At 39.5% G+C, this 26602-nt stretch overlaps 1 protein-coding gene across 12 annotated transcripts in view; it reads right to left on the bottom strand.

Annotated features, from left to right (window-relative positions):
• Window positions 1-26602, bottom strand: part of NEDD4L (NEDD4 like E3 ubiquitin protein ligase) — a 359045-nt gene that overhangs the window by 71034 nt on the left and 261409 nt on the right. For 8 of the 12 annotated variants that reach the window (XM_050944652.1, XM_050944654.1, XM_050944657.1 and 5 more), the window contains 5 exons: window positions 22124-22290; window positions 15417-15549; window positions 14961-15137; window positions 9213-9287; window positions 6713-6772 (listed from right to left, as the gene is read on the bottom strand). In XM_050944652.1, coding sequence (XP_050800609.1) covers window positions 6713-6772; window positions 9213-9287; window positions 14961-15137; window positions 15417-15549; window positions 22124-22290 — 612 coding nt within the window. The remainder of the gene's footprint in view (window positions 1-6712; window positions 6773-9212; window positions 9288-14960; window positions 15138-15416; window positions 15550-22123; window positions 22291-26602) is intronic. The other 4 variants (XM_050944655.1, XM_050944650.1, XM_050944651.1 and 1 more) reach the window with 2 other exon arrangements.

Here is a 26602-nt window from a genome sequence, read left to right as displayed (position 1 = left end):
AAAGCAGAGCAAGGTGGATAGGGAGTATGCCCGTATTTAAGCAGTTCTATTTATTCTGTTCATAGCCTGTGAGTTTCACATTGAGTGTACTAGTGTTGATGTTACAAGTGCCAGTATCTGGATTTGGAAGAAACGGGGCTGACAACTGAGCCAGAGAAAGAGTCTATGCTCATGTCCAAGCTGCACATAGCCATTGTGCCTGTTTCAACAGTGTGTGTGGGGATTGGGGAACCCTGTCTGCAGCATGCAAGAGAAAATTTAAGAGCTCTTTTAAGCCTGTTTGGATAAGAGAAGATGATGAGACAAGCCTGTTTCTAAAAGAAGCCACATTAAAGCACCAAAACAAAAAAATGAACAGAAGAAAGGGATTGTAAAGTCTTGCCACTGTCTGACAACCTGCAGTTGCTGCATAATTGAAGTAGGCTGAAAAACCCATGCATGCGCTCAGTTGCCCTTTACTCTAGAGGAGAGATTCCTCCAATGTTCATTTACCATGTGCAATGAAGCCAGATATTTAAGGCAGTTACCCAGCATACAAGTCAAAGGTCCATATACACTTTGACGATGGAACATTTCTTACATCTTTGACATTCTTTTCAGACGTTAAGCAAAAAGGGAAATGAATAGATTTGACAAACTCGTCATGCTCTTGCTCCATATTTAGACAGAAATCAGACTAGAAAGGTCTCATCTTTGCTTAACAGCATAGGGTGTGATGTTGCAATTTCAGTAAGCCATGGAAAAGCTATGCAACTAAAGAAAGGAGCAAGAAAACATAAGAACTAAAGTGTCGTGGGGGGAAGGCAGGAAGGATTTTCTCCTGGCTCTCAGTGTGCAATCTTCCTTGCTTATTGTGTAAAAAGCAGCACTACTGAGATTCCATTTACATTACAGTCAGTTCTCGTTCTGATGCTTTTGCCAATAGCAAGAAATAATGGTGGAGATCAGAGGTGAGCGTTATCATGAGAAAGCTGAGGAGAGGAACATGGTGTCCTTCAGCTCATCAGGAAGCTAAGGAAGTAAAAGGATGGAGCCTCTGAAATTCTGCACTAAATTACTTTTCACATACAGATACCTCAGTACCAGGGAGTATTTCTTATACCAATGCCTGATCTCAGGTATCAGTAAGCAAGGATGAACCAACAGCATGTTTTGTGGGCATATAGAGAACATGCAGGGTCAAGTGCCCCTCCAGATTTCTGCTCAGCCTGCTGGGAGGGAGGGAGGGGTAGGAAAGGGGCTCTTGTCCCCCTACCATTGCACCTGCCCCCTGGCACCTTCGGCCACTATCCCTGGCAGCTGGGCCCAAGTGGAGAGTGGAAGAGGCGGGATTGAGCTTCTCATGTCAGCTGAGGGTGGCTGCTCCAGGTTGCCGCTCTGTGCGGCACAGTGGCTGCCTGTGAGAAACCGGAGCCCCTTGCCGTCATGTTTCCATCTCCCTCGGCACCCCCGTCCCTGGCAGCCGAGGTTTGGCAGGGAGTGGAGGGGGCGGGGCTGCCACCTCCCGAGGCAGGCACTCTCTCAGGCAGCTGCCGTGCTGCACAGAGTCAGCGACCTGGAGCGGCCACGTTCAGATAGTGTGAGAAGTGGGTCCTTCCTGCCGCCTCCTTCTCCCCACCTGGGCCTGGCTGCCAGGGAGAGCAGCCAAGCAAGCCAGAACCATGCTGTGGGGGCGGGGGTGGGAAGGGAGAAGAGTCCCCATGCTCCCCACAGGTAGCTCTGGTGGGGCAGGGAGAGGACGGCAGTCCCTGGGCCGTGTGCAGGGCCACTGGGGAGGGTGCTGGGAGCAGGTTCCCTGGCCTCTGCCAGAGGTAGGGGCATTGCTCATGCTGCCCCTGCTGAGGTGTCCACGAGCTCTGGGAAGACAGTGCTGCTGTGAGTCTCCCTGGGCCGGGGCTGGTCCCAGCCGTGCCCAGAGGGACATGCTCCCTGCCCATGTGGCTGCCCTGGCCCAGGAAGGTGGAGCTGAAAGTCCCTCCCAGTAGCAATACATGGGGCTGTCAGATATCCCCCAACTTTACACTGTCCTCCCCCCCCAAGTATCAGGAGGCACATGTTGTCCGTGAGTTTTAAATCCTAATAGTTCAAATGAGGCTCAATTCTGCAGGGTACTGGACACTCCTGTCAGGTGTGGAGTAGCTTTAAATTCCCACAGAGGTTAGTGGGAATTGAGGGCTGTCAGTACTTTTTCCAAGATTTACGTATCAGGGGCTTGATCTTGCAAAGATATGAGTCTGGAGAAGAGGCTGAGAATATATGCTGTCATGTAGTTGATGAGAATGGAGAACCATCCAGGAGGTTCTATAAATATTGAGCTCTCATAAAAAGGGAAGAAGTCTGAATATAAGAAAGAGGTAATAATGTACATGAGCAACATAACGAGTAGCCTAAAAGCATTCTTTGAAGACTATTTCTAGACAGATCTATAAAATAAAGCCAACCAATTTTTTGGAATAAATTAGCCTGAAAATTACTGAGCATCTTAGGACAGGTGGAACCTAATTCTTTTTAGGCAGACACAGATATTCTATTTTTGGAAAGTATTCCACCTGATTAAATCTGACAAAAGATTACCATCTGCACAGAGGAAGAGGTAAGATAATTCTTAACAGAAGGCAAACCAACATGTTAATATTAACTGTTGCTTGCTGTATTTAGTTTAAAAATTCACCACCATCACAAAGTGTTCCTCTTAGCCTACAAAACTGGTGAATTGTTCCTCCACTGGTTAAAACTGAGGAACATTCAGGAGCTCACGTGAATCACTCTTCTGGAAATTCAGAAAACGTGTATACCCTCTGTTCCAATTCAGTTCTGGTTATCTGTACGAGAATCTTACAAAATATATTTTGCATTTTATACCTTGATATAACATTTAATTTCTCTAATATGGTGGAAATGCTTTTTGTGTAACTCTGACTTTACTGAATATTACTATCTGTTATGGTATTTTAAAAATCTTCAACTTTCCACATAAAACGGAAACAGTAAACAGTATTTCAAAACTAAAATGCCAAACATAATAACTGGAAAACTGTAACGAAGAAGCATTAGTAGGGTGTATCATGGAAGCAGCTTAACGCAGCAGAAATCATGAGGTTTCACTGACAGAAAAACACACGCAGTAACTGCTTAAATGATGTAAATATAAAAGTCTTATAAGAAATATCACTACTGGATTCTTATCTATAGAACACTACAGTATTTATGCTCAATTTAAAGAGAAAAAAATCTCATTTCCAGGTATGAAAGTCATTCACAACAATAACGTGGCTGAAAGTATCAGAAAAACCTAAAGTATCAGAAAAACCTAGGAACAATTTAAATCATTTATATCTACAGAGGATGGAAGGAGGCAAACTAATTAAGTCAACCGCACGATGAATGGCAAATTACATTAAATTTCATAATCACTGCTATACTCCTGCTTCAATCACTCTGTTCATAACCGCCTTGAAATCTAACAGGTTTAAAGTTTCTCACTTGTTTATTTCTTGTATTACTGACAGAATATTGTATGCAGGCATGAGGGATTTTAACAAAAATTTATTTTTCTTGTTACAATATTGTGGTATCTAAATATCCAGTTACTTTTGATAAAATGCCCACCAAAGAATTTAAAGGCTGCTCTACAGGTTCTGTACATGGAGCATGTTCTGCATGAGGCCTGAAGTAAAGCTACATAGTTATACAGATACCTGTGTGTTCAATAAGATCACAAACCTCTCAGGTCTGATTCAGATTCACCATCATAATTACAATTTTTGTGTAGCCTTATAAACAGCAACTTGTGTTGTACATTCACTCGGTTATAAAATAAATATTCTAAAGCAAGTTGAGAACAGTGGAAAATGATTGTCCCAGAGACTGAAAGTGGATGACAATGCACTGTGGGTCACAGTCTCTCTGTCGCCCACAGATCACTGTTGAAATCCAAGGTGCATTAGTTTTCCTTATTTAAAGCTCCAGCAACATATTATTAAGTAGCTCTTTCATCTGCTTTCCCCTCTGATCAGATTCCCTATCAGTTCCAGAACTCTCCTCTGAACTATTACAGTAGCCAGTGCTAAGAGAATTCTCTCATTTACGGGCACATGCTTCATGTGGTTGAGCTGAAAAACAGCTTACATGGTTCAAAGAAGAAATCAGGAGTCCAGGAAAGGTAAAGAATGGGAAGAAAGTTGATCATCTATTTAAGAAGGGAGAAAACAGAAGGGGAGGAGAAGAGGAATTAGCTAAACAAATTGGGCTGAGGCAGCTCGAAACCCTGATTCAGTCACTTCCTAAATGGTCATGATTTGGGGTGTTTTAGCTATTGATTAGCTTGTCAGAACAAAAGTGGTTTAGGTCACAAGACTCAGCCAACAGGTGAGGGGCTCATCTGTTCTAGGGCTGCAGATACTGTACACAAATACATGCATTCACTGTAGTGAGAGGCTATTGAAATTCTCAACAGTATGCATTTTTTAAAAAGTGTCTACCTTGGAGGCTCTCAAGGAAGTTTTTAAATCACTTGATTTTAATCACATACATTGCATACAACACAAAACCAAAAGAATGTTGAAGGTCTGTTAGCGAATATTGCCAATAGCAGGTTTGATTTACAGGGAGCTATGAGGACAGAGTCACAAAGGAAACTCACTAGAGGTGGAACCATTAAAGATCACATATGGCAACGTGTCTCTTCCTTTTTATTGTCTCCTAACTCCTTATAAACTGAATCCAGTTACTGGCAGCATTCCTTTGTAATATGAACTGAGCTTTGCAAACCAAAAGAGAGACTCAGAGGCAATTCGTTTAAAAAGCCTTAAATTAGAACTTTCAGTTCTCTTTACCAGTACTTTATGCAGTTTCAGAGGTAAATTGAATTTTCTTTACTGGTTTCCTTTCATAAGATAAATCAGAGATTGGAAACACTTATTCAAGTTATCCTGATTATCCTCCTGCCATTTGTGATAATTAGTGCTTTGTCCAGTCTAGTTTTACCGTAAAGCATTTCAAGAGAAAGTATTCAGTTTCCTTTGAGGCTTTCAATAAAGCTCTTAAAAGCAATCCAAATAAAAAACATTATCTATTTACACACATACAAATATACATCAACACACATTCAAAGAAGCACCCACTTTACATAAACATGTATCAAATTTTGCTCATCTTCTTTAATTGACTTAAGTGAAAAATAAGATCCCCTGCAATACAATAGACGTATCTCGTATCATTACACTGTACATTAGTATTTTGTGCATTAATTTCTATGTGCTATCTAAACACTGAAGGTCTACATTGGTATGATAAATGCAAAATCAATATGAATGTAAAAATTCAACATGAATGTAAAAATTCAACAAGAATTTCCTTGTACTATGCACCAACATATTTAGCTATCACATCAACACTGTATGCCTATTTTGGAATACAGTGGCGTTACTGACCAGGCACGCATAGAGTAGCTCTACTCTGAATTCAGTTTTTAGTAGAGGAATATAAACTTGTATAAAACGCATGTGTAATTAATGGAACTATCTGTCAACAAAAGACTGGATTTACATTAGAAATAAATACAGAACATTTTGCCTGCTTTATGTGGCTATTAATCAGTTTTTCCACAGATATCAAAGACATTTCTGTGTTTGTGAAAGGTATTGACACTTAATTCAAGGTACAAAGTACATATCCTTAAAGTTCAGTAAAGAACATATTACAGTGCCTAACACAATGGTGCCTTGATCCCTGAATTAGGGCCTCATGCTACTTCCACAATACAAATAAAAATATATACACCTCTACCCCGATATAACGCAATCTGATATAACACTAATTCAGATATAAAGCAGTGCTCCAGGGGGCAGGGCTGTGCACTCCAGCGGATCAAAGCAAGTTCGATATAATGCGATTTCACCCATAATGCGGTAAGGTTTTTTGGCTCCCTAGGACAGCGTTATATCGGGGCAGAGGTGTAGGGGTGTGTTTTTCATTGGTGCACATATATATTTTTAAAAGCTGAACATATTTATTATTGGACAATCCACTTGCTTTAGATTTACCTTTAACCACACTGTAAGTGTATGGGATAGCTTCACAAACTACAATTCATTATGGAAAATGGTTGCAGGATATTAAACATCTAATTTAAGCATTGTGAAATATTTTCTTGAACCATTCAGAGTTTATATCCAGCACTGGGCTACTTAATGATAACAAGAAAGTAAAACTTGGTAGTAAACAAAGATCATACACTAACTACATTGAGAATTACATGGGTAAACCCCTCTGCCTGCATGATTCTCAAAGCAGGATCCAGGCCTAAGAATAAAACTGAATTAGTATAGTGTTAAAGTCAGTGCAAATGGTAAGTGCTATATTTTAAAGGGTCTGTTTGTATCATCTATATTGCATTTAAAAAGAACGTGCTATACCTTTCAATTTTTGAGCACTAGTCAATGATATTTACCAAGAGTGTCATTCTGTTTAAAAATCAATTGCATTATATCCATATCTTTATTGTATGCTAATATTATTGCGATATTATCGCATTACTTGAAAAAATTATTTCAAGGTAAAAGGTGAAAAACAAATGTTAAAACTTAGCTATGGTTTCTGAAAAGTTTAGACCAATACACTGCTGCTTACAAAAAAATGTCCAGTGTCATAAAAGATGCTAAACCCAACCCATATTTCATTACAGAAAGTGTTTGATAAAGAGTATTATTACCGTTGGTTCTTCACCACCTGTGACAGTTGAAGAACGAGCTCTCCTAGATGGACCACTCTGCTGTTAAATGATAATTAATGTTACAGATAAGTATGTTTAGTGATAAAGGTAATAGATTATGCTCACATCTTCAGGAATAAGGAATCATAGCCATTCTCTCACACTTTGTAATGGAAAGCAAATAGACTGAAGTTATGTTAAATAAAAGACAGCAGCAAGAAAAATGAATCCGTCAATCACTGATAACCCAGATTAACATATAACTTATAAATTCAAAGACTGAGGCACTAATCTAATAACTGTGGTGCAGGACTCACTCTATATATACTAGTGCTATAAAGTAAGGTGTTTAAATAATGTTTTTGTTTGGAAAAAGGAATTTTACATCTTTAGCTCTACAAGCATAAAGCACAGACATTTAGAAATGAAGAGGCAATTTTCTGGCCAGCAGTGAGTGCACAGCCCTGTGAAAAGTCAGAACCATCATCATCATCATCAAAGAAATTGGTGTTCCAAGTTTTCAGCTTAATTAGAAATAAAGTAAGGGTTTAGTTGCTAGAAGAAAAATGACTGTTAGTATAGTAGAGACTGATGACTGGTTAGCTCAAGTATGTCCCAGTTTTACACGAATGCTTTTTATACTGCTGTTTTGAGCACCTAATTTCATTTAGTAAACATTTTAAAACTATAAACTGAAGGAAGAGTCATAACAAAGCCTAACCTTATACACCAGTTAAAACAACCCACAAACCACAAATGACCGAAGTGAATCAAAAATATTGAAAAAGTAGAAGCTTGCAGGTGCAGATTCCAGCACAAGCCAATCACTTATAGTAGAGAGAAGAGACACTTTAAGTATGCTTTTGCTGAGAGCCGTAATATTTTTAATGCAGGAAGGTAAATAAGTAGCTGGGTAGTACTTTACATATATTTCCATTGAACACTCACAGAAACATCTATTACTGCAAAGCCACCATTTCATAATGACATATCTAGAATCATTAGATAATCTCCAGCTTTATGGTGAAGTAATAAAAATAGGAAAAAAATGTCAACTGTTTAATACTACAAATTTATATTAAAAAAATTAGCCAATTTCAATTTAAAAATGGCTGAATTACACCAATTTAACAATAAAAAAGATGACAACATGAGCCTTCAATTATTCATATTTTGTTATTTACTGCAGAAACAAGTTCTAATGATCCATTTAGTTCGTATGTCCATATTTACAGTTCTGGTAAAAAAAAAAAGGGGGGAAAGATTTCTGCAGAAAGTTATACAGAAAATATTGTCAATTTTTTGGTTGAAATGTCATCCGTTATGAAACATTCTGGCCAGCCATACTCAAATGCTGATCTACTGCGATTTTATTCTAGGTCATTTTATCTGTGTCACCACCACTTTGCCCAATTCTATGGAAAAAAATGTAGAGCTTGCAGAACATCAGCAGTAAAGTGCTACATGACTATAGAGTAAGAGAGAACCCAAAGCTACCTTTCCTGTTTAAGAATCATCCTGGGATGTGGATCCTTTTCCTGTTTAAAGGGATTCAGTTAATTTTTTAGCTACTATATTAGGAAAACCTGACTTGTTAACTTATATCATATTGGTCAGAAAATTATTGTGACTGTTAGATTTTGGTTATACATGGCCCTTTATAAAGGGGATTGTTAAAGCTGAGTGAAATACTAGTCAATTTCTTTTTATTTAAATTGGCAGTTTTCCACTGACTTGCAACATGCTGCAAATTTTTTCACATTTGCAAAAAGTGTTGATTTCCTCACTGCTCCCACCACCTCTATGGGTGTGCACCTATTTCTTCTTTGTGTTACGTTTCTTCACAGGCCAGAAAAGCTTGTGGTAACACTTCTGTGCAAATTTTGAATGGCTTTAAATAATACTGACACACAAAAACAAAAAACCCATGCACAAAATAGTCCATGAATTTTCAAGTATAACCACCCCTATTCTCCTCCTAAAAAACAAACCAACCCCCTGCCCACCTCTCAAATTTAATGAAAAATCTCACCAATTTTGCCCAATTCTAATTAGATAGCTACCTGTAAGCCCAAGCATAAGTCTATTTCAAAATGTGTGCATTTGATTTTCAAAAAAATAGCACTGGGTCAAATTCCCTCAGTGACACGCAACTCCAGATTGCAGAGATATAAATGAGGACAGAACTAGATGCCTGGGCTCAAAGCCTGGCCCCAGTAAAGTCGATGGTAAAACTTTGATCTATTTCAGTGAGGCCACGATTTCATCCACTGTCTTTAATCATCTTGACTTAATCTTCTGTAAAACAAGTATAACCACGTTCGTTTGTTGACCTATGCAACATGATCTTAATTTGGAATCAGTTACCGATTGGTACTGTCATATTCCTACCACCTATGTACAAATATTCTGAAGCCATTGCAACAGGAAAAGGTTCCACTCAGAACCAAAGAATATTTAAAACAAAGCACAGAAGATATAAAAATGAACTTTGGTTTACCAGTGATAAGTGAGACTGTTCAGCAACTGCATCTGTTACACTGCAAGATCTCAATCTTGAAGAAGGATCTCTCTGCTGAAAGAAAGGAGAAACGTCCTTAATTGTAATGCATTAAACACATGTGGATTTTCGTTTTATCAAATTCAATTTTTCAATATTGCTCTCTGAGTCCAAAATAAACCATGTTTGCCCAGCAATCTCCTTTATATTTCTACATAATCTTGTGTCACAATCCAAAACCATTCTCTCAAATTCTCAGCATTTCACCCTGGGCCTGTTTTGGACTAACCGGGAACAGGTAGAAGCGGGCCACACATCTCGCCCTGTTATTTAACAGTCGAGACATGAGTGTCTTACGGACAGACTTCAAGGGAGGAGGGCTGGCTAGTTGGCAACTTCTCTGGGAAAATACACAGCAGATTAAACAGTCCTGTAACTGGCAGCAAGTTGGGAAGGGTGACCCCAAATGAAATGCTGACTGAAAGTCCCATGGTGCTTCTGTGTCTATGCAGCTTCAGAGGAGAGAGCTCAGGGAATATAGGATGGGACTGGGCAATAAAAAGAAAAATATGAAACTTTGCTTGACTCTCTGGGGCTCCGATGCAGCCCCTCACTAACCTATAGGATAGAATTCACTCCACGTGAATAGTCTACACAAGATTCCCTGAGCCAAATAAACACTGCGTTTATCACCCACATAGATGCAGTGAAGCGTGCTGCTCCCACACAGGAGTGATTAAGTGCATCCAAAGCCCCAATACCCTGTGGACTGAGGGCTGAAAGCTCTATTCCAGAACCTATGCTGGAATAGTGGCTATGGTGGGTCTTTGCTGGAACCCAATGCCCTCGTCATGGGTTGGTAGGATGAATACATTATCAAACATACTCCCAAGAACCAATTCCTACCTTAAAATAGTAAGAACACTTGCAGGTGTAAAATGTGAATTCATTGTATACAGACTGCGACTGTGTCCACACTGCAATGGAAGTGATAATTTGCCACCTGAATAGACATACCTGTGCTAGCTTTAATCCAGCTAGCATGCTACAAATAGTGGAGAGTACATACTCAGTGCGCTGAGTGAGTTTGTTCAGCCTCTATTAAAGCCTGTGCCAATGCCTTTTTACTGCTATTTTTAGCACAGTAGCAAGATAAAAGCAAGCGTGGGCATGTCTACCTGGGTTGCAAACGACATCTTCCACTGCTGTGCAGACATAAGTCTGTGATGAAAGTGCTGTTAATAGTAATATGTAATTGATATCAACTCAGAAATTGACCAATTCATGAGGAGGATTAGAATAGATATTACTCTGTCATTCTGTATAGGTATTAATATTGTACTCATCACAACAGTACTGGTAGTCATAATAAACATTACAGGTGGTATAATAAAGAGACATTTAATAACTCGTAGGCACGTGCTTTAGTTGTCTGTGTGTGCTGCTCTCCCATTTTTAAAAAAAATCAGGTTTTCCTATATGTTTTTTATCAGCTGCTACTGGATTTGGTGGAAACAGAGACACTCTTATCTGTAGACAGGTACCTACCACTTGAGCTTTGCATGGCAGTGCAAGCTTTTCCCCGCCTTAAAGAATTGGTTCCTTTATTAAGACATTTGTATTCCCTATCAAGAAAAAATGGCCTAGCGGCACACTGCACTATAATAGTGGGTAAAAGACTGCTGGGGAACAGAGTATGAACTCACTGAAGACCAAGATCACCACCACAAAGTTCTTAATGGTGGTCAAAGGATAAGAGCACATCTGTGATCTTAGAAGTCCTCCATCCCACAGGATTTCTGAATCACAAATGAAGAGAAGCCCCAAGTATGCAATATGTAGCATGCCCAGCTCTTATGCTGGGAGAAAACTCTGTCTCTTACCTATATTTTTTGAAGATAAAAAACTGAGTTTACTAGACTGAGAGTCAGATGGATTACCCAGCTTTCCACGTGGAGACGAAGATTACTGACTTCATTAAAAAAAACTGTTTGACAATCATAGCAATTAAATGTCTCTTTACATAATACTAGACACTGGTTCCCATTTCTGCAAAGCGAAATGAGGCTTTAACAAAAACACCCAATATCATAAGACTCATGATTAAGGCCCTACTTAATTTGCAATATTGAGGAAATTGCAGCTCCTGCAATATTAGACTTCCACCGCAATTTTGATTTTAATTAGCTTACATTGGATGCTATTTTCACAATTTTGCATACGTTTTGAGTTTGCAACAAACACGTTTTTCCCTATTAGTACAGTAGAACCCCACTTATCCAATCTGATAGCAGCAAGGACTTGGGCTGTCAGCCATGCACATTATTGACTGTAATATAGTTGCAGCAAAACGTCTGATATCAAAAAAATTAGCAGGCATAACATAATATTTGAATGTTTATATTGTTCCAGCAATTTTTTCTTAATCAAATAGGACATTGGCTTTTCCGAATAACCACAATTAACAAAAGATCCATTATTACTTTTCCATGATTTTCCATGTCTTGCCCACAACTCTGACAAAATTATTTGACAACCATCCCACAACTGAAGTAGGGTCTTACTCATGATATAACTGCGAGAATTGTCCACACTAACTGTGACACAAAGTAATACTGGTAAATGACTGAATTGCATTTCCCGGCTCCAGTCACGTGACATAGGTCAGGATTACAAAAAACTGCACCATATGGTGCAGACACAGCTACTTAGAGAATTACCCTTTGCATGCATGGACCTCAACACAAGGATTTGGGCTACAGTGCAGCAGTGAGAGGGAGTGTCCAAAGGTTGCACATTCTCATTCCCTTTTTCTTTAAAATGGGTCTCGTTTTAGAGCTATTGTGAGGGGGAAGGGACTAGTTTGTTGATGATCCCCAGAGAATCAGCCTGCTTGATCTTTAAAAATACTAATGCTGGTCCCACTCAATTTTTTATACTAACAAGTAAGCCTGAACAGGTGGCTCTCCCCTTCTACTTCAAAACACAGGCTACTTCCATGGAAATTGGTTTTATAAACAAATTGACTCAAAACACGGCCCTAAGCCTTCTCAGATTTAGCAGCAACTAAGGTTCCTTCTCAAAGACTGTTCTTCCCAGATCCCTTCCCTCTGTGCAGCCAGCCACTCCAATCTCCCTTATACCTAGGGTAGGGTTAAAGGTTCACCTGCAACAACGGACCAGGGCTCAGCAACACCTGGCAGGCTCAACACCTGCTAACAAGGTGGGTTCTCAGGATAACACTGCCTCCCTGTTAAAAAACACATTCACTTTACAATATCCCCATATAGCATACTAGCTTCACACACTAGCATCTGGACTTTAGATTCAAGGCATTAGGCCTAGTGTCAATGATTTTTCTATTACTCATGAGAATTCCATAAGATGGAAAGAAAATCAATCAGCTTCAAAACAACCTCTCACTTGGAACCCTATTCTCTCTTTCTAGCGTCAGCAACGCTCGCTCTTGACTGAATTAGTGCAAATAAGAAGCCTATTAATTTAGCTGACAGACAGTGTGTGTGTCAGCTGCTTTCTGGATACTTTATTGCATGACTGTTCTATATTGTCTGAATGAGATTGCAGGTTCCATGCATAGAAATAGATCTTCGGTATTTTTAGACTGTTTAGTTGCACAATTCCTATCTCAGACATTCTATGCAGAGGACAACTGGTAAACAATATACAAATAATGGAATAACTGTAAACTACAGATATACAAACTATCTGGCCTGTTTAAAGAATGATTCAGACTGACACTCCCAGGTGCTATGGGAATACAAATAAATAACAAAGTAAGTTAAATAAGGTGCTTCTCAGAACCTCCAGTCTTTCCTCAAAAGATTCAAACTTGTTAGATCAAAAACTGTATTAAGAGTACACACAAAGTGAAAATCAGTTTTTTAAAAAGAAAATCTCATTTTGCTGCCACATACACTGTGCATGGGAAAATAATTATTACTGATGTACCTTAATTTAGACAATTTTTTCAGCCAAAGCTATTGGTTCTATATGGCTAGTCTCCTGTCCCCAGCATGGAATCCCAATGAAATCAGTGGGTATCTACAAAGGCACCAGGTTCTACCATGTGGTTCTGATTGCAGGACTGGGGGCTACAGAGTCTACGAAACTAGCTCGCAGCTGACATTCAAATAATCTATTCAAGCAGACTCTGAGCAGAATTTACATCTACTTAATTTTGTAAATTAACACTTAACCAGAACGTATCTCAATTTAGGTTTCTTATCTCCTGAACGACAATAAGATGTCCTATGAGACGACAATATATTCAGTTTCTTATCAGAGAGACATGAAACATTCCCACACTTGCAATCATATTACTCGTCCTCCATGATATGATCATGATCATCAATTTGCCTTGATTATAAGATATTACAAATACAAATTGTAACTTTTCATCCTACTAAGGAGGGCGAACATATGCAAATCTTACAAAACCTTGAAATTTCATATTTTACCACAGCTAAACAACTCCAATTATATCTTGTTTAAGCCTTTTAATATTTGATCCAGTTCAAATTGTGAGGTCTTTGCCAAGTTCCAATTTAAGAGACTAGCACTTGTTTTAAAATATATTACAAACATACACAGAAGCAATATCTTTTATTTGTAAGATGACGATTACTGTAACAGTGCTCTAAAGCTAAGATAATTTCCACTAGTGGGATTAAAAAAAATTTAATCTCAGTGAAACAAATTATAAAATCCATAAGTGTAATATTTTAATAAAAAATGACTTAAAATTTAACCAAAATAGAGGAATCTGTCCTTCATATGAGTGAAACTTGGTAAGCCTGTTCAAGTAACATTAGTACTGTGTTATTTTTAGTATTATGCTGAATGGTGAAATTCTGACCACGTCAAGCTGTACAATCAAATTCAAAAGGGAACTTTCAGTTGAAATTTTGCATCTGCTAAACCTAATATCAAGGTATGTGTTTCCACATTTGTTTTTAAAATTCTAATACATACATCCACATAAAACCACCACACTGACATCCAAACAAACATTCCACAGTGGTGTGCAATTCATCTCAACATTGCAATATTTTGCCAGTACTTGACAACCAGACAGCAAAACTGACAAGTTTATTTCTAACTGAACTGCAAAAAGCAAATAGGATTTTAAAATATTCTGTTTTAATAATTTTTTTAAATTTTAATATCTCATAGAACTGAAAGGGACCCTGAAAAGTTATCGAGTCCAGCCGCCTGCCTTCACTAGCAGGACCAAGTAATGATTTTGCCCCAGATCCCTAACTGGTCTCTTCAAGGACTGAACTCACAACCCTGGGTTTAGCAGGCTGATGCTCAAACCACTGAGCAATCCCTCCCCCGAATCAAAAAAAAATAATAATCAAAAGGTGGTATTTTAAAAAAACCATACTATAAGCCAGGTTTGCTTTTAGAGACACTGGATGAAATTCTGAGTCCAATGAAGTCAATGGCAAAACTTCCATTAACTTCAGAGGAAACACAATTTTATCCACTGTCTACAACTCTTTAGAAGATATTTGCATATTTAATAATTCTTGTTCAACCTCAAATATCAAATTATGGGACAAGATTGAGGTTATTAAAACGAGAATCCCAGCTGTCAAGTGTAAAATAATACTTGATTCATAATACCTTCCAACTACTACCTACACAGATGGATGATTCAGATCATATCAGACTTAAGGTAACCAAGGTTAGTTCAGTAATATATATGATGAGCACACTGCTTACAATCAAAGAACCAAATTGTTCCCCATTGGAATCAGGAGTGACCTGAAGTCTTCTGTTCAATTCATCAGATAGCTCCTGAGGACTGGTCCGAGAGACTGGAGAAGCTGGGGGTGGTGGCAATGACAGGCTTAAGGAATCTCCACTTATACTCGCTTCCTCTGAAATAGTTTCCCAAGGCTGATGAAAGGAAAAAGATTATGGCAAGTTAGACACGTGAATTTGCATGGCTTTGGAAACAGCACCTCTTCAGTTTCATTCCACCTAACTATCACCAGAATTTGGCTCAGCCAGCTACCTCAAAAACTGTGTGAAAACATTGCTGTACATATTGTATATAAACTAACTTACAATTAAAAGGAACATGTTTGGACGAATTTAACTTAGTTATAGGGACTCTTGTTACACCACAGAACAGTTTCTTATTGCTGAGGAAATGATTTCAAGACCTGTACGTACTTCAGATGCATCTCCACTCTCCGAAGGCTCTGGCTCCAAATCCTCACTAATGTGTCTCCGAGAACGAAACCGTCTATGGGCTGCCTCTTGGTTTATCTGTCTGATGTTGTTGTCTGAATCAGATGCAACGTCACTGGACATTGTGGAAACGAGAAAGGATAGAGAGGAGAACAGCCAAACTATTAATGCTAAATTAACACATTGTAATTCAAGATGTTCTGTCCATCTACAGGTAATTACAAAGACACTGTAAGATTAATTCTTATATCATAACTTTGTCAAAATATATTCAAACAGATCAACAAATAGTCCAAAGCAAATAAAACCTGAAGCCAATCACAAAACTTCTGTTTAAATTAAAAACAGAATTACAGATTTTAGTACTCATCGCAACTTCTCTGACAACATTAGATACTGAGATCCTTTATATATAAAACAGGTAGAGCAGCCCACACTTCAATATACTACCCTACCATTGTAGGTGCTCGTAATCAACCAATTAGTCCTGCCCATGCTCTGGTACCAGTTCAATGCCAAACACCCACCCCTAGGAATCCTGGCCAGCCTCAAAAGACAATCCTCGGGTATGTTTACACTACCTGCTGGATCGGCGGGTAGTGATCGATCTATTGGGGATCGATGTATTGCGTCTCGTCTAGATGCGATAAATCGATCCCCGAACGCACTCTCCGTCGACTCTGGAAATCCACCAGGCGAGAGGCGGAAGCAGAGTGGACGGGGGAGTGGCGGCCGTCGATCCAATGCCGCAAGGACGCGAAGTATGTCAAGCTAAGTCAATCTAAGATACGTCAACTTCAGCTATGCTATTCTTGTAGCTGAAGTTGCGTATCTTAGATTGATCCTTCCCTCTAGTGTAGACCAGGCCTTAAGAGTTCTTCTAGCTGGCATTGTACTGGGTCTCTGCAGATGTCCTGAGCCTCCTCCTGGAGGGGTGGACAGGGCCTGGCCTATACCTGCAGCCAGGTACATGCCATCCACCTTCAGCCCTGCAGAGATTCTTTCATGGTGCAGGTAGTCTGGCATAGAACATGCTAGCGCACACCTTCCTCCACTATCTCTTAGGGCTCCAATACAACTGGCAGCTCTTATCTCCACCCATGACGTCTCCCCTGAGACCTCACTGAGCTGCTGATCTTTTACCATGACCTCCCCAGGACCTGGAAGCTGGTTTCAGCAACCAGATCTGTAGGGCCACCAGAATTGGAGACCGCCTGGACTATGATTGGAGGGACTGGGTGGACCCTGTGCCACTCGACCAGCGCATGGGGCTGCTCACCTGCATATCACCCATCAGGTGCTGCACCTACTTCTGTCGCTTATAACAAGTGAGTCCTGCAGGTCAATGTTCCCCGCCCACCTCTCATTCCTGGCCTTCTGGAGTTTTTCATCACCTGCTGCCCCAGGCATCCCCAGCACACAACTTGAGCAGGCTCAATGCCATCTATCCAGTCTGACTCTGAACTGTGTGCCAAGAACATCTGCACACAACGTTGTGTTTCCTACCATTCACTTCCTTGCCTTTGTGTCCTGCCCCAACACCAAGGGGTGGGATCTGCTACCACTTACTGTGGGCCAGTCTGAACTCCACTCTGGTTCCATGGCCTGCTGGGAATATTAGCAGGCAGCTGTTCTATGGAGCCATGAGCATGCATCCAAGAATCCTGACACCTGTTCTTTTTGCAACAAAAGAGAGACCCTGGTGCACATCTAGAGTATGCCAGGCTGCAGCCCCTCTTCTGGCTTCTCCAGAACCTCTTATAGTGGTTCTGGCTGCACTTTCCCCCACATTTCCTCATTCAGGAACACCTTATTGGTGGCCCCAAAAAGTCATAAATCCTTCTGGTGTGCTCTGCAACTGCAGGACCAATTTCCAGTCCCTTGTCCGGTCATGTCTCTGGGAAGAATTCCCTGGGTGGTGAACACTGACTCCTTACAGGATCAGAGGTGCTGTCTGGGGTTCTCTGCTCAGCATCTCCTTCTGGTTCCTTCATTTTTAACTTTGGACCTCACTCCCATTCCTGTTTTTTTTCATCTGTAGCTCCAAGAATTCTTTTGTGACCTGGGTTCAATGGTTCTGCCCTACTGGTTGAGGGAATAGGCCTTTAGCACTGCCTGTCCCATTACCTGCAATGGGTACCCCACCACTGCACATCATTTCCTGAGCTAGGAGGAACCATCAGAAGAGCTAAGATGCTGCTTCCATCTCTATGCTTACGTCAATCCTGGTTCTCTCTGATAAGGCTGCCAACAAAAGGATGGTAGTTGTTATTGAGAGATTTTGTGAGATGGAAGCCTCTTCAGAAAGCACTGGCCTTGGACCACCAACTCATTTCACATAGATAAAGGACTGAATATGTTATTTCAGGAAGTTCAAGGAGCCACAATCAATACTTTGGGGTAGATTTCCTGCTTTGCTCTGCCCCCTTTGCACAAAGTAAAAATTCAGTAATTTAAATCACATTGTGCTCCAGCAATTTCTCCCCACCCCCAACATGCTCCCTGCACCAGGGACTGTGGAGAGGGAGACAAAGGAAACATTTTGGCTCTGTGCCTGCTAGAGATTCCCTCATGGGGAATCACCAATGGGAAGTGCAAGTGGTTGGGAGTGAAAGCCACCTGTAATTCCCTCATGCCAGGGGGATCCCCCTGGCATGAGGGAATCCCAAGCAGGTACAGGCTCACAATAGCCAGTTCCTACACCTCTCTCCCCTTCACTCTACACCCTTACTCCCCTGGTGCATGGAGCATGTTGGGAGTAATGGGGAGTTGCACTTATGACACCTGAGGCTTGAAATTGTAGCCTTCAAAGGCAATCGTGTTAAGAAAAAAAGTTTCTTCATAACCATCACTTTCAATAGCTACAATTTACAGCCTCAAGGGGCACAAGTGATTCACAGGCCACACACTACAAACCCAGACCCTAGAACACTCATTATCACATTTCCTCATTACCCAAGTAGGCTATATGTGAAACATTGACCTACGAGTGAGATGATACACAGCCTACTAGCAATCACATAGGCCACCAGGTTTCCTACTTTTGTTTCACAGATTCAAGAGCTTAAGGCCAGAAGGGATCGTTCTAAAGCACAGCTTCCAGAAAGGCTTCCAGTCTTGATGTGAAGCTATCAAAAGACGAAGAATCTACCACTTCCCTTGGTAGTTTGTTGCACCAATTAATCACTCATTATAAAAATTTGTGCCTAAATTTCTAATTTAAAATTTGTCTTCCTTCCGCTACTAGCCCTTCATTCTTATTATTTGCCTTTCTCCACTAGATTGAAGAGAACTCTAGGACCTAGTATTTTCTCCCCACGAAGGCCCTTATATGCTGCAATCAGTCAATCAGTTGTTTGTCCACTGTGACCACTAAATCCTTTTCAGAGTCACTGCTTTTCAGGATACAGCCCCCCGCCCCTTCACCATTCTGTAGGAATAGTCTGCATTCCTTACTTCTACATGTATGACTTTGCATCTGGCTGTATTAAAATTCATTTTGTTTGAACAGGCTTAGCTTACCAAATGATCCAAATTGCTCTGTGCGACTGCCCTGCCCTTGTCATTATGTACCAACCTGTGTGTCATGCGCAAATTTTATCAGCAGTGATTTTACATTTACTTCCAGATCATTTATGAAAATGTTGGATAGCGTTAGGCCTAGTACTGAGCCCTACGGAACCCCACTAGAAACACCCCCATTTGATGAGGATGATTCCCCATTGACAACTATTTTTTGAGATCTGTCAGTTAGCCAGTTCTTAATCCATTTAACACATTCTTTACTGATATTGTATTGTGCTATTTTTTTAATCAGCTTTTTGTGCAGTACTATGTCAAATGCCTTACAAAGTGTCAATATATTATATCTACCCAGTTATCTTTATCAACCGAACTTGTATTCAAAAAATGAAATCATGTTTGTTTGACAAGTCCACTGTCATAAGACAACTGAGGACAGCCCCATCATTCAGTATATAACATCCCAAATTCCATTATATCAGTTGGTTTTAAAAGCGATTCAAAACATACAGAATAAAAAGGCACAATGGGTTAATTATTACAACTGTTACTGTTAATAAATATATAATCTAATTAGAAATCACTGTCTGCATAAAATATTAGTATCCAAATCTCTAACTAAGAGGAAACCTAGAACAGTACAGTTTTAAGAAATGTACACAACACAGATTTACATAATTATGATAAGAAATATAAATTAATATTCAAAAGATGTTACTGTAATAATTATCCCATTGTGGAAGAAGAGTAGTTACATCAAACAGCAAAACTAAATCCAGGTGTTTGACTAATGTTTGATTTCAGTACAGATCTTACCTACTCAATTATGCCTGACCTACCATATTTTGTAACAATAAGAAATGTAGAATTAAGAACACGAAAGGACCTCTGCAATCAGTAGAAGATTACCTAAATTACACATTTTGGTGTATATTAGAATCTCTTAGCATAATGAAATATTTTTAGCTGTATTTAAATTCAAAAGGTATGCTGCAGATTTCTCTTTCCTCTTTTACAGTTCTTATTGTAAGCTCCCACTTATTAAATAATCTAACTAGTCAGCATAGACCTCCCAATAACCTGCAATATGCCCCAATAGCCTTGTTCGTACTAATCTGTGTTAACTATTATATGGGTATGACGTAGCTAGAATAAAAAAGTACTGCTGTTCACATTTTATCCACAATACATATATACACGGAAGCACAAATAACTTATCTATAATGACACAAAGCTAATATGGGTATCTTGATACCTAGACCACACATGAATAAAACTGGAGAGTTCTTGAACCCTTGTAAGGAGACATGGCTCTTTCTATAGAGGCATTTTCCAATAACCATATAGCTCCTAATACCTCTTGTGACCCCTCTATTCCCCCAATATTTAACACAACTGCCAAATCATTTACAGATATTCATATGCGAGGTTCAAGAAAAGCTGACAGGACATTAAAAACACTGAGAGCTTCTTACTATAAGTCCCCCTGCCTTCAAATATTGTAACATCATTAAGAAAAATCTATAATTTACTATCAGAATTTACCAACAGCTATTAATAAATGCGCCACCACTGTGTCTCTAAGCTTCAACTGACATCTATAAATAAGGGGAAAACTGAACATTACAGAAATAATACAACAATCTGAAAATTCCTACTGATTGGTGACCTACAAGGACTCTTCCTTACTTGAGGATCTCTACAAATGTGTGTCAGGCGAGATATCCTACTGACTAAGCTGGGCTTTCGAGGTGACTGCCTAAACTTCAATTTCAGCATAGCCATTGTAAATTACCTAACCTGGCAGGCCAGAGAACACCTCTAAGGCTGGCTGCATTGTTTCCTTCTGTACATTTCCCAAAGGCTCTTCCACTGTCGTACGTGTCAGATTTTGCCCTTCAATCTGAGCATACCTCACACTTGTGAATGGGAGTTGCATGAGAAATGTCATATGCATACAAATTATAAAGAGGAATGGTGAGCAGAGATCTAGGTTGTATGGTTACTATGTTAATATGTGTTAACAAATTCCATAAACCTATCTGACCCTCTGTCAGTGAGGCTCAATGAAAGTAGAAGTCTGTCTGCCTTTATAAAAACTGAATTGTGAGAGAAGGTCTAGGTTAAAACAAAAAAACAAAAATCTCTCTTTTTGACCAGATGGGAAACATAAACTAACATCCTGAAGCAGCAAAACTAATTACAACCAATTCTGTCAGTTAAACTTGTTGATTAATTCTATTTTACAGAGATAACATGTATATGGAGGGCTCAACTAGATTACCCTCTAATTTGTTAACATAGGTGGTCTAATTTCTACAATTTGCAGTCAGTGGAATTCTGTTTAGGTACAAGGGCCTGATTTAGGTGATTCCAAGGCAGGACAGGGTATTTCACTATGTGCCCAATCCTGCTGAACACCCGTAACATCTACTAAAGCCAATTCAGAGTTGATAGCATTCAGCAACATAAAGAAAACACTTAACACCTTGTAGAACCTGTCTCTATGGGGTTGATCCAGCATCCACTGTAGTTACTGGAAAGACATCCATTGACTTCAGAGGATTCTGGATCGGGCCCTGAGTGTTTAAGGAATCACCTGGTTTTAAACTGGGACTATTATATGCAATAAACTCTCCTTTTTTCCTGAGCCCATGTCCCTGTGGTAATGAACACCTACTGAAGTGTTTAAGTTTTGGTATGTGCTTGGAGATTGCCTCATATAAAAATTTTGATTAACTTCAGATTTGTCTAAAATAGTAAAATGGTCTAGATGTTTATTTCAATAGCTGTGACACAGTTTTTTAAAAAAAGAGAATACCACTTTTTAAAAGAGTACAATTTCATCTCCAAGTGAAGGACCTTAGCCTTTAATTCTCATCTAAGGAAAATAGTTTATGAAAAAACAAACAACTCACACACCCAGACCAAATTATATTCCCCAATATTTATCACAGTTAACATCAAATTTACAACTAATCTGTTACTGTAAAGAACGTATGAACATACTTCATAAAAGTCTTTAGGTCTTTTGTTTTAAGATTTGTTCTGCCTACTGTCTGCAATATCTATTGTGAATTCATAATAATAATAATAGTTTAAAAGAATAACCATCCTTACTCAATCTTGCATGTTCCATCAATTTATTGAACTGCTCTGATACTTACATTAAACTTGGTCGGTGCCACTGAGTTGTCCTGTTGTTATGGTTGACATAGTAAGTACGGCCCAAATTGTCCACTTTTTCTTCCCATCCAGGAGGCAGTGGAGGAGGTGGTAACTCCTCTTGATGATGAGATACAGAGTCATTGGAGTCCACCACCTCCCACGCACGCTTAGGAATAAAAAAGAATTATAAAATTTAAGTTAAACACAAAAAGTTAAATTCCTGTGGATTTGGGGTATAATGTTTTCTTATATTTAAAAGTTTCTGAAGTGACGGATTAAGAATTAAAATTAAGAATAAAATTCAAATGGAATGAAACAGAACCTGTCCCACTGATATACAACATACCTCAGATCTTGGCAAACAAAAGAAAGACAGTATAAGCTTTTCAGATTGTAGGATGTATTTAAACTCTCTCAGTAACACTTCATTATTAACAAGTACTTTGTATAATGCCAACAGTCACTGTGTTATAGTAAATTCACTTCTCAACAGAAATTAGCCCAGTTAATTGTCCAAGTAGAGGAGAAGATGGGATGTTAAAATTTATTAAAAGAATATATTGTATTCTTTGCCTTTTCCCAACCCCCTGGTAAATTACTTTTCTTAGGACTCCATCCTAGAATCCGATCTTCTAGCAAAGAGCCCTGTACTTGTGTCACCAGCTGTCAATTTGGGTTCTTTCTAGGTCATGCTTCATCCTCAGTACAAGATTCTGTACACCAAATTCTACCCTCATTTGAATCGATAACCTCCTCTTACTCCTAGTCTGCAACTCATTCCCCCTCGCAGTTGCATATGTGCAAAGTTATGCTTGCGCTTAAGCACTTTGCTTAAGCGAAGCCTAAGAGCACTCCATTCCCATTGACTTCCACTGGAGTTGATGATGCTCGCCTTCTCAGGGTTCATGTTCAGAGCCCTGTAATATCAGGACCTTGCATGAGCCAGAAGGAGATCCAGCTCACAAAGTAAAGAGATATAAAAGCATATTCTAACTAGGCCGATGGGGCTAGATCCACAAAAGGACTCAGATACCGAACTGCCATTTCAGACATCTAAGTCCAACTCTTCAGAGTCACAGAGATCCTCAAAGCCTGCACAAAAAATCCTCAGGTGTCTGAGTTTCCAGCATGAAAATCTCTCAGGTGCCTAAGTTTCTGCCAGTGAACATGCATGCAGCTGCCTCTGTCTAGGCGCCTAAGTGCCCATCTCTTGCGTTCCTTGGCCTATCTTGCCTGCAAGGCCTGATCTGGTAGGCATGCTCTGAGCATGCCTAAACTCACACAAAATGGCCTGGGGAGTGGGAAATGGCCTGACAGGGACAAGGGATTTGAACTTTGATTTCTCACTTCTCCCTTAAGCACTGAACGATCAGCTATCCTGATGTGGAGCTCTCTCAGTCTCTCTTGTTGAAGCTATTCCACTGTGCATAAATAATTAAATGTGCATTGGGCCAAAAGAGTGAGAATGATTCTGAAGTCCAGTGGTTAGGGCACTCACCTGAGAGAAGGGAGACCCAGTTTTAAATCTCTTCTCCTCACCATGCAGGGGGGAAATTTAAGCAGAGACAAATCCCTTTCACGCTGGCCTGTGTGAATTCCAAACGCTTCATATGCATTGTATAGAGAGCCTAGGTGCCTAACTCAGGGCTGTGAATTCTACTGGATGGCAAGGCACTTAAAAGTTAGATGTTGCAACACGGAGCATTGCAACATGGAAGTTCCTTTGTAGATCTAGTCCAGAATGACTCTGAATACATAACAGGCACAGGGAACAGAAACTGAGTAAAATGGTGCTGTTTTTTATACATTGAAAAGTGACTGAGGGATCCATCTATCAAACTTGTTTTATAAATAAAGTGTACTTAGCCTTGTAAATAATTCATTAACCACACAGTTACCACTGCCATTAGGAACATATTATTTGAGGTGTGTCTTCAAATTCCAGTGTAGGTAAATAATACTCTATTTAATCATTTTGCCTATGTAATATTTTGAGACATAATTTAGATTTTATAGTGACAGCTTCAATACACTAATTGTAAGTTCATCAATAAATATTTCATTCCTCTCTTTTTTTTAAAGCTATTTTTTTTAAAAACAGGTGCTATATTAATTTCCAGGAAATGCAGATATGCTTTAGAGGTCTTCCTTCTCCTCCCCCCCCCGACTCCCACCTATATAGAGAGAAAGAAAGAGAAATAAACATTATAGGATGAGATACCCCCCAAAAATTTACTTTTTAGTAAAACAGATTGTCACAATATGGATATATGACAACTGCAGACTCATGGTAAAGTAAAACAACAGTTGGGCTTTAACTATCATCCACTGTGAGATCTAATTGAAATTAAGACTAACTAGACAAGAGTTGAGAATGTTACATAAAATTTACTGCAAGGCAACTGCTGTGACTGAATGAGTTTTTACAGTCTGCACAGTCAGTCCTGCCAAGAAAGTAACAATGAAAAATTCACGAAGACAGTTGATTCAAAGTAATCCTTCTAAAGGGAGACTTATCTAATGCATTCTATCGTGTTTATGCCAAATATAAAATACTTGGATAGATTTTTCTGAAGGTTTTTAAACACTGAGTAATCTGCAGAAGAGTGAAAGTATTCAAGAGGGAATGAAAGAAAAATCATAATAGAACTACTGTAATTGAACAAGGTAGAACTTCAGAATCACTTGCAAGAGCTGGTGTGTTTGGAAAGGTATAAAGCATCATTTCCTACATCAGAAGCATGATTGAGATTAACTTGTTACCATAACAAACATTATCATAATCATCACTACATGTCCCTCTTGCTAAGCTGGGCAGATGCTTAGGAAGGTGGAGATCTGACTGGACACCACAAAGCAGACGAAATCACACTCTTGATTGTAAACTTGATAGCTTCATGAAAAAAGCTGACTCCGTAATGCTTAAACATCACATCCACTATAATCTCTCCACTGCTGAGGACAGCCAGACAGTCCCTGAAATCTAGCCATGAGATAGTGAACAAACCAGCAGACAAAAGGGGCACCATTGTATGGGAGTGGGAGAGCTTCTCTCGTTGACATAGCTACTGCCTCTTGTGGAGGTGGATTAACTAAGCCCATGGAAGAAGCTCTCCCAGTGGTGTTGTAGCATTTTCACTGAAGCGCTACAGTGCAGCTGTGCCACTGCAGCTTTTTAAGGGCAGCTAGCCCAAGCCATCACCCATGCTACCCCCAGCTACATTGCTGCACTGTACAGAGGGAGTCAGAACTTTCTCTGAAGTGGAGACAGAACACATGTATGTAAGCGGGGAAGAGAGACAGAGCACGTATGCAGGAAGAGTGTAAAACTGTCAGATAAAGAAGAACATAGGAATCACCATATTGGATCAAACCCACAGCCCATTCAGTCCAGCGTCCTCTCCCCAACAATGGCCAGAACCAGGTGCTTCAGAGGAAGAACCCTGCAGTAATTAGATCAGGAATAATCTATCCTGCAGCACAAGGTCTAATATTCCTTCCAAATTATTTGTTGCCCTTGATTATAATGTTGGATATTCTTGATAGCCATATAATGTCCAGTCCCTTTTTGAATCTTGTTAAAATCTTAGCCTCAATGAGTTCCTGTGGCAATGAGTTCCACTGATTAGTCATGTGTTGTGTGAAAAAGTATTTTCTTTTACTGGTTTTCAATTTTCCACCTTTTAACTCAATTTAATGCCCACTGTTCCTGTATTATGAGATAGGGAAGAGAGGGAGAACAGAAGTTCCTAATCTATCTTTTCTAGATTACTCATTATTTTATATACTTTTATAATGTCCATTCTTTTTCACCTCCTTTCTAATGTTAACATTCCCAATCCTTTTTCACTCTCTTTTCATATGGGAGGTTTTCCAGCCTTTTGATCATTTTTGTTGCTCTTCTCTGAACCGTCTCCAGTTCTGCATTATCCTGTTGAGACTGAGTGACTAGTACTGAACACAGTATTCTAGGTAAGGCCATACTATTGATTTAATATAAAGGAAGAAAGGCATTCCAATGTTTCAGGTGTTATTCCCCATCCCATTTCTTATGCATCCTCACACAGTTAGCTTTTTTGAATGTAGCTTCACATTGGGCACAGATGTTCACTGAGCCAATACAATGATGCCCAGACTCCAGAAAAGGAAGACAAGTGCAATGGGGAAAGGGGTAAGAGGATACAATAGAAAAAAGAGTGGAAAAGTGAGAGAGAATGAGAATGGTGGATAGACGGAGTAAGATGGAATGAGAGTGTGGAAGTAAAGAGGAAATGAGAGCGATAAGGAAGTAATGGGAAGGAGAATGAGAACATATTACACCAGAAAAATGAGAGGAACAAGGAAGTAGAAAGATGAAGGGAAGTAGTGGTACTTAAAATTGGCCACACTTTGTATTAGGGTTCCTTGAAGAAATAGTTTATAAAGGGATAATAAATTAGTAAATGTTTTAATCACTGATTAATCAATTGTTATCGAGT

Source organism: Gopherus flavomarginatus, chromosome 3 (genome assembly GCF_025201925.1).
Source record: "Gopherus flavomarginatus isolate rGopFla2 chromosome 3, rGopFla2.mat.asm, whole genome shotgun sequence".
Classification (NCBI taxonomy): domain Eukaryota; kingdom Metazoa; phylum Chordata; order Testudines; family Testudinidae; genus Gopherus; species Gopherus flavomarginatus.
The sequence above is the reverse complement of the archived record's forward strand: the minus strand, read 5'-3'. Positions and strand labels throughout refer to the sequence as shown.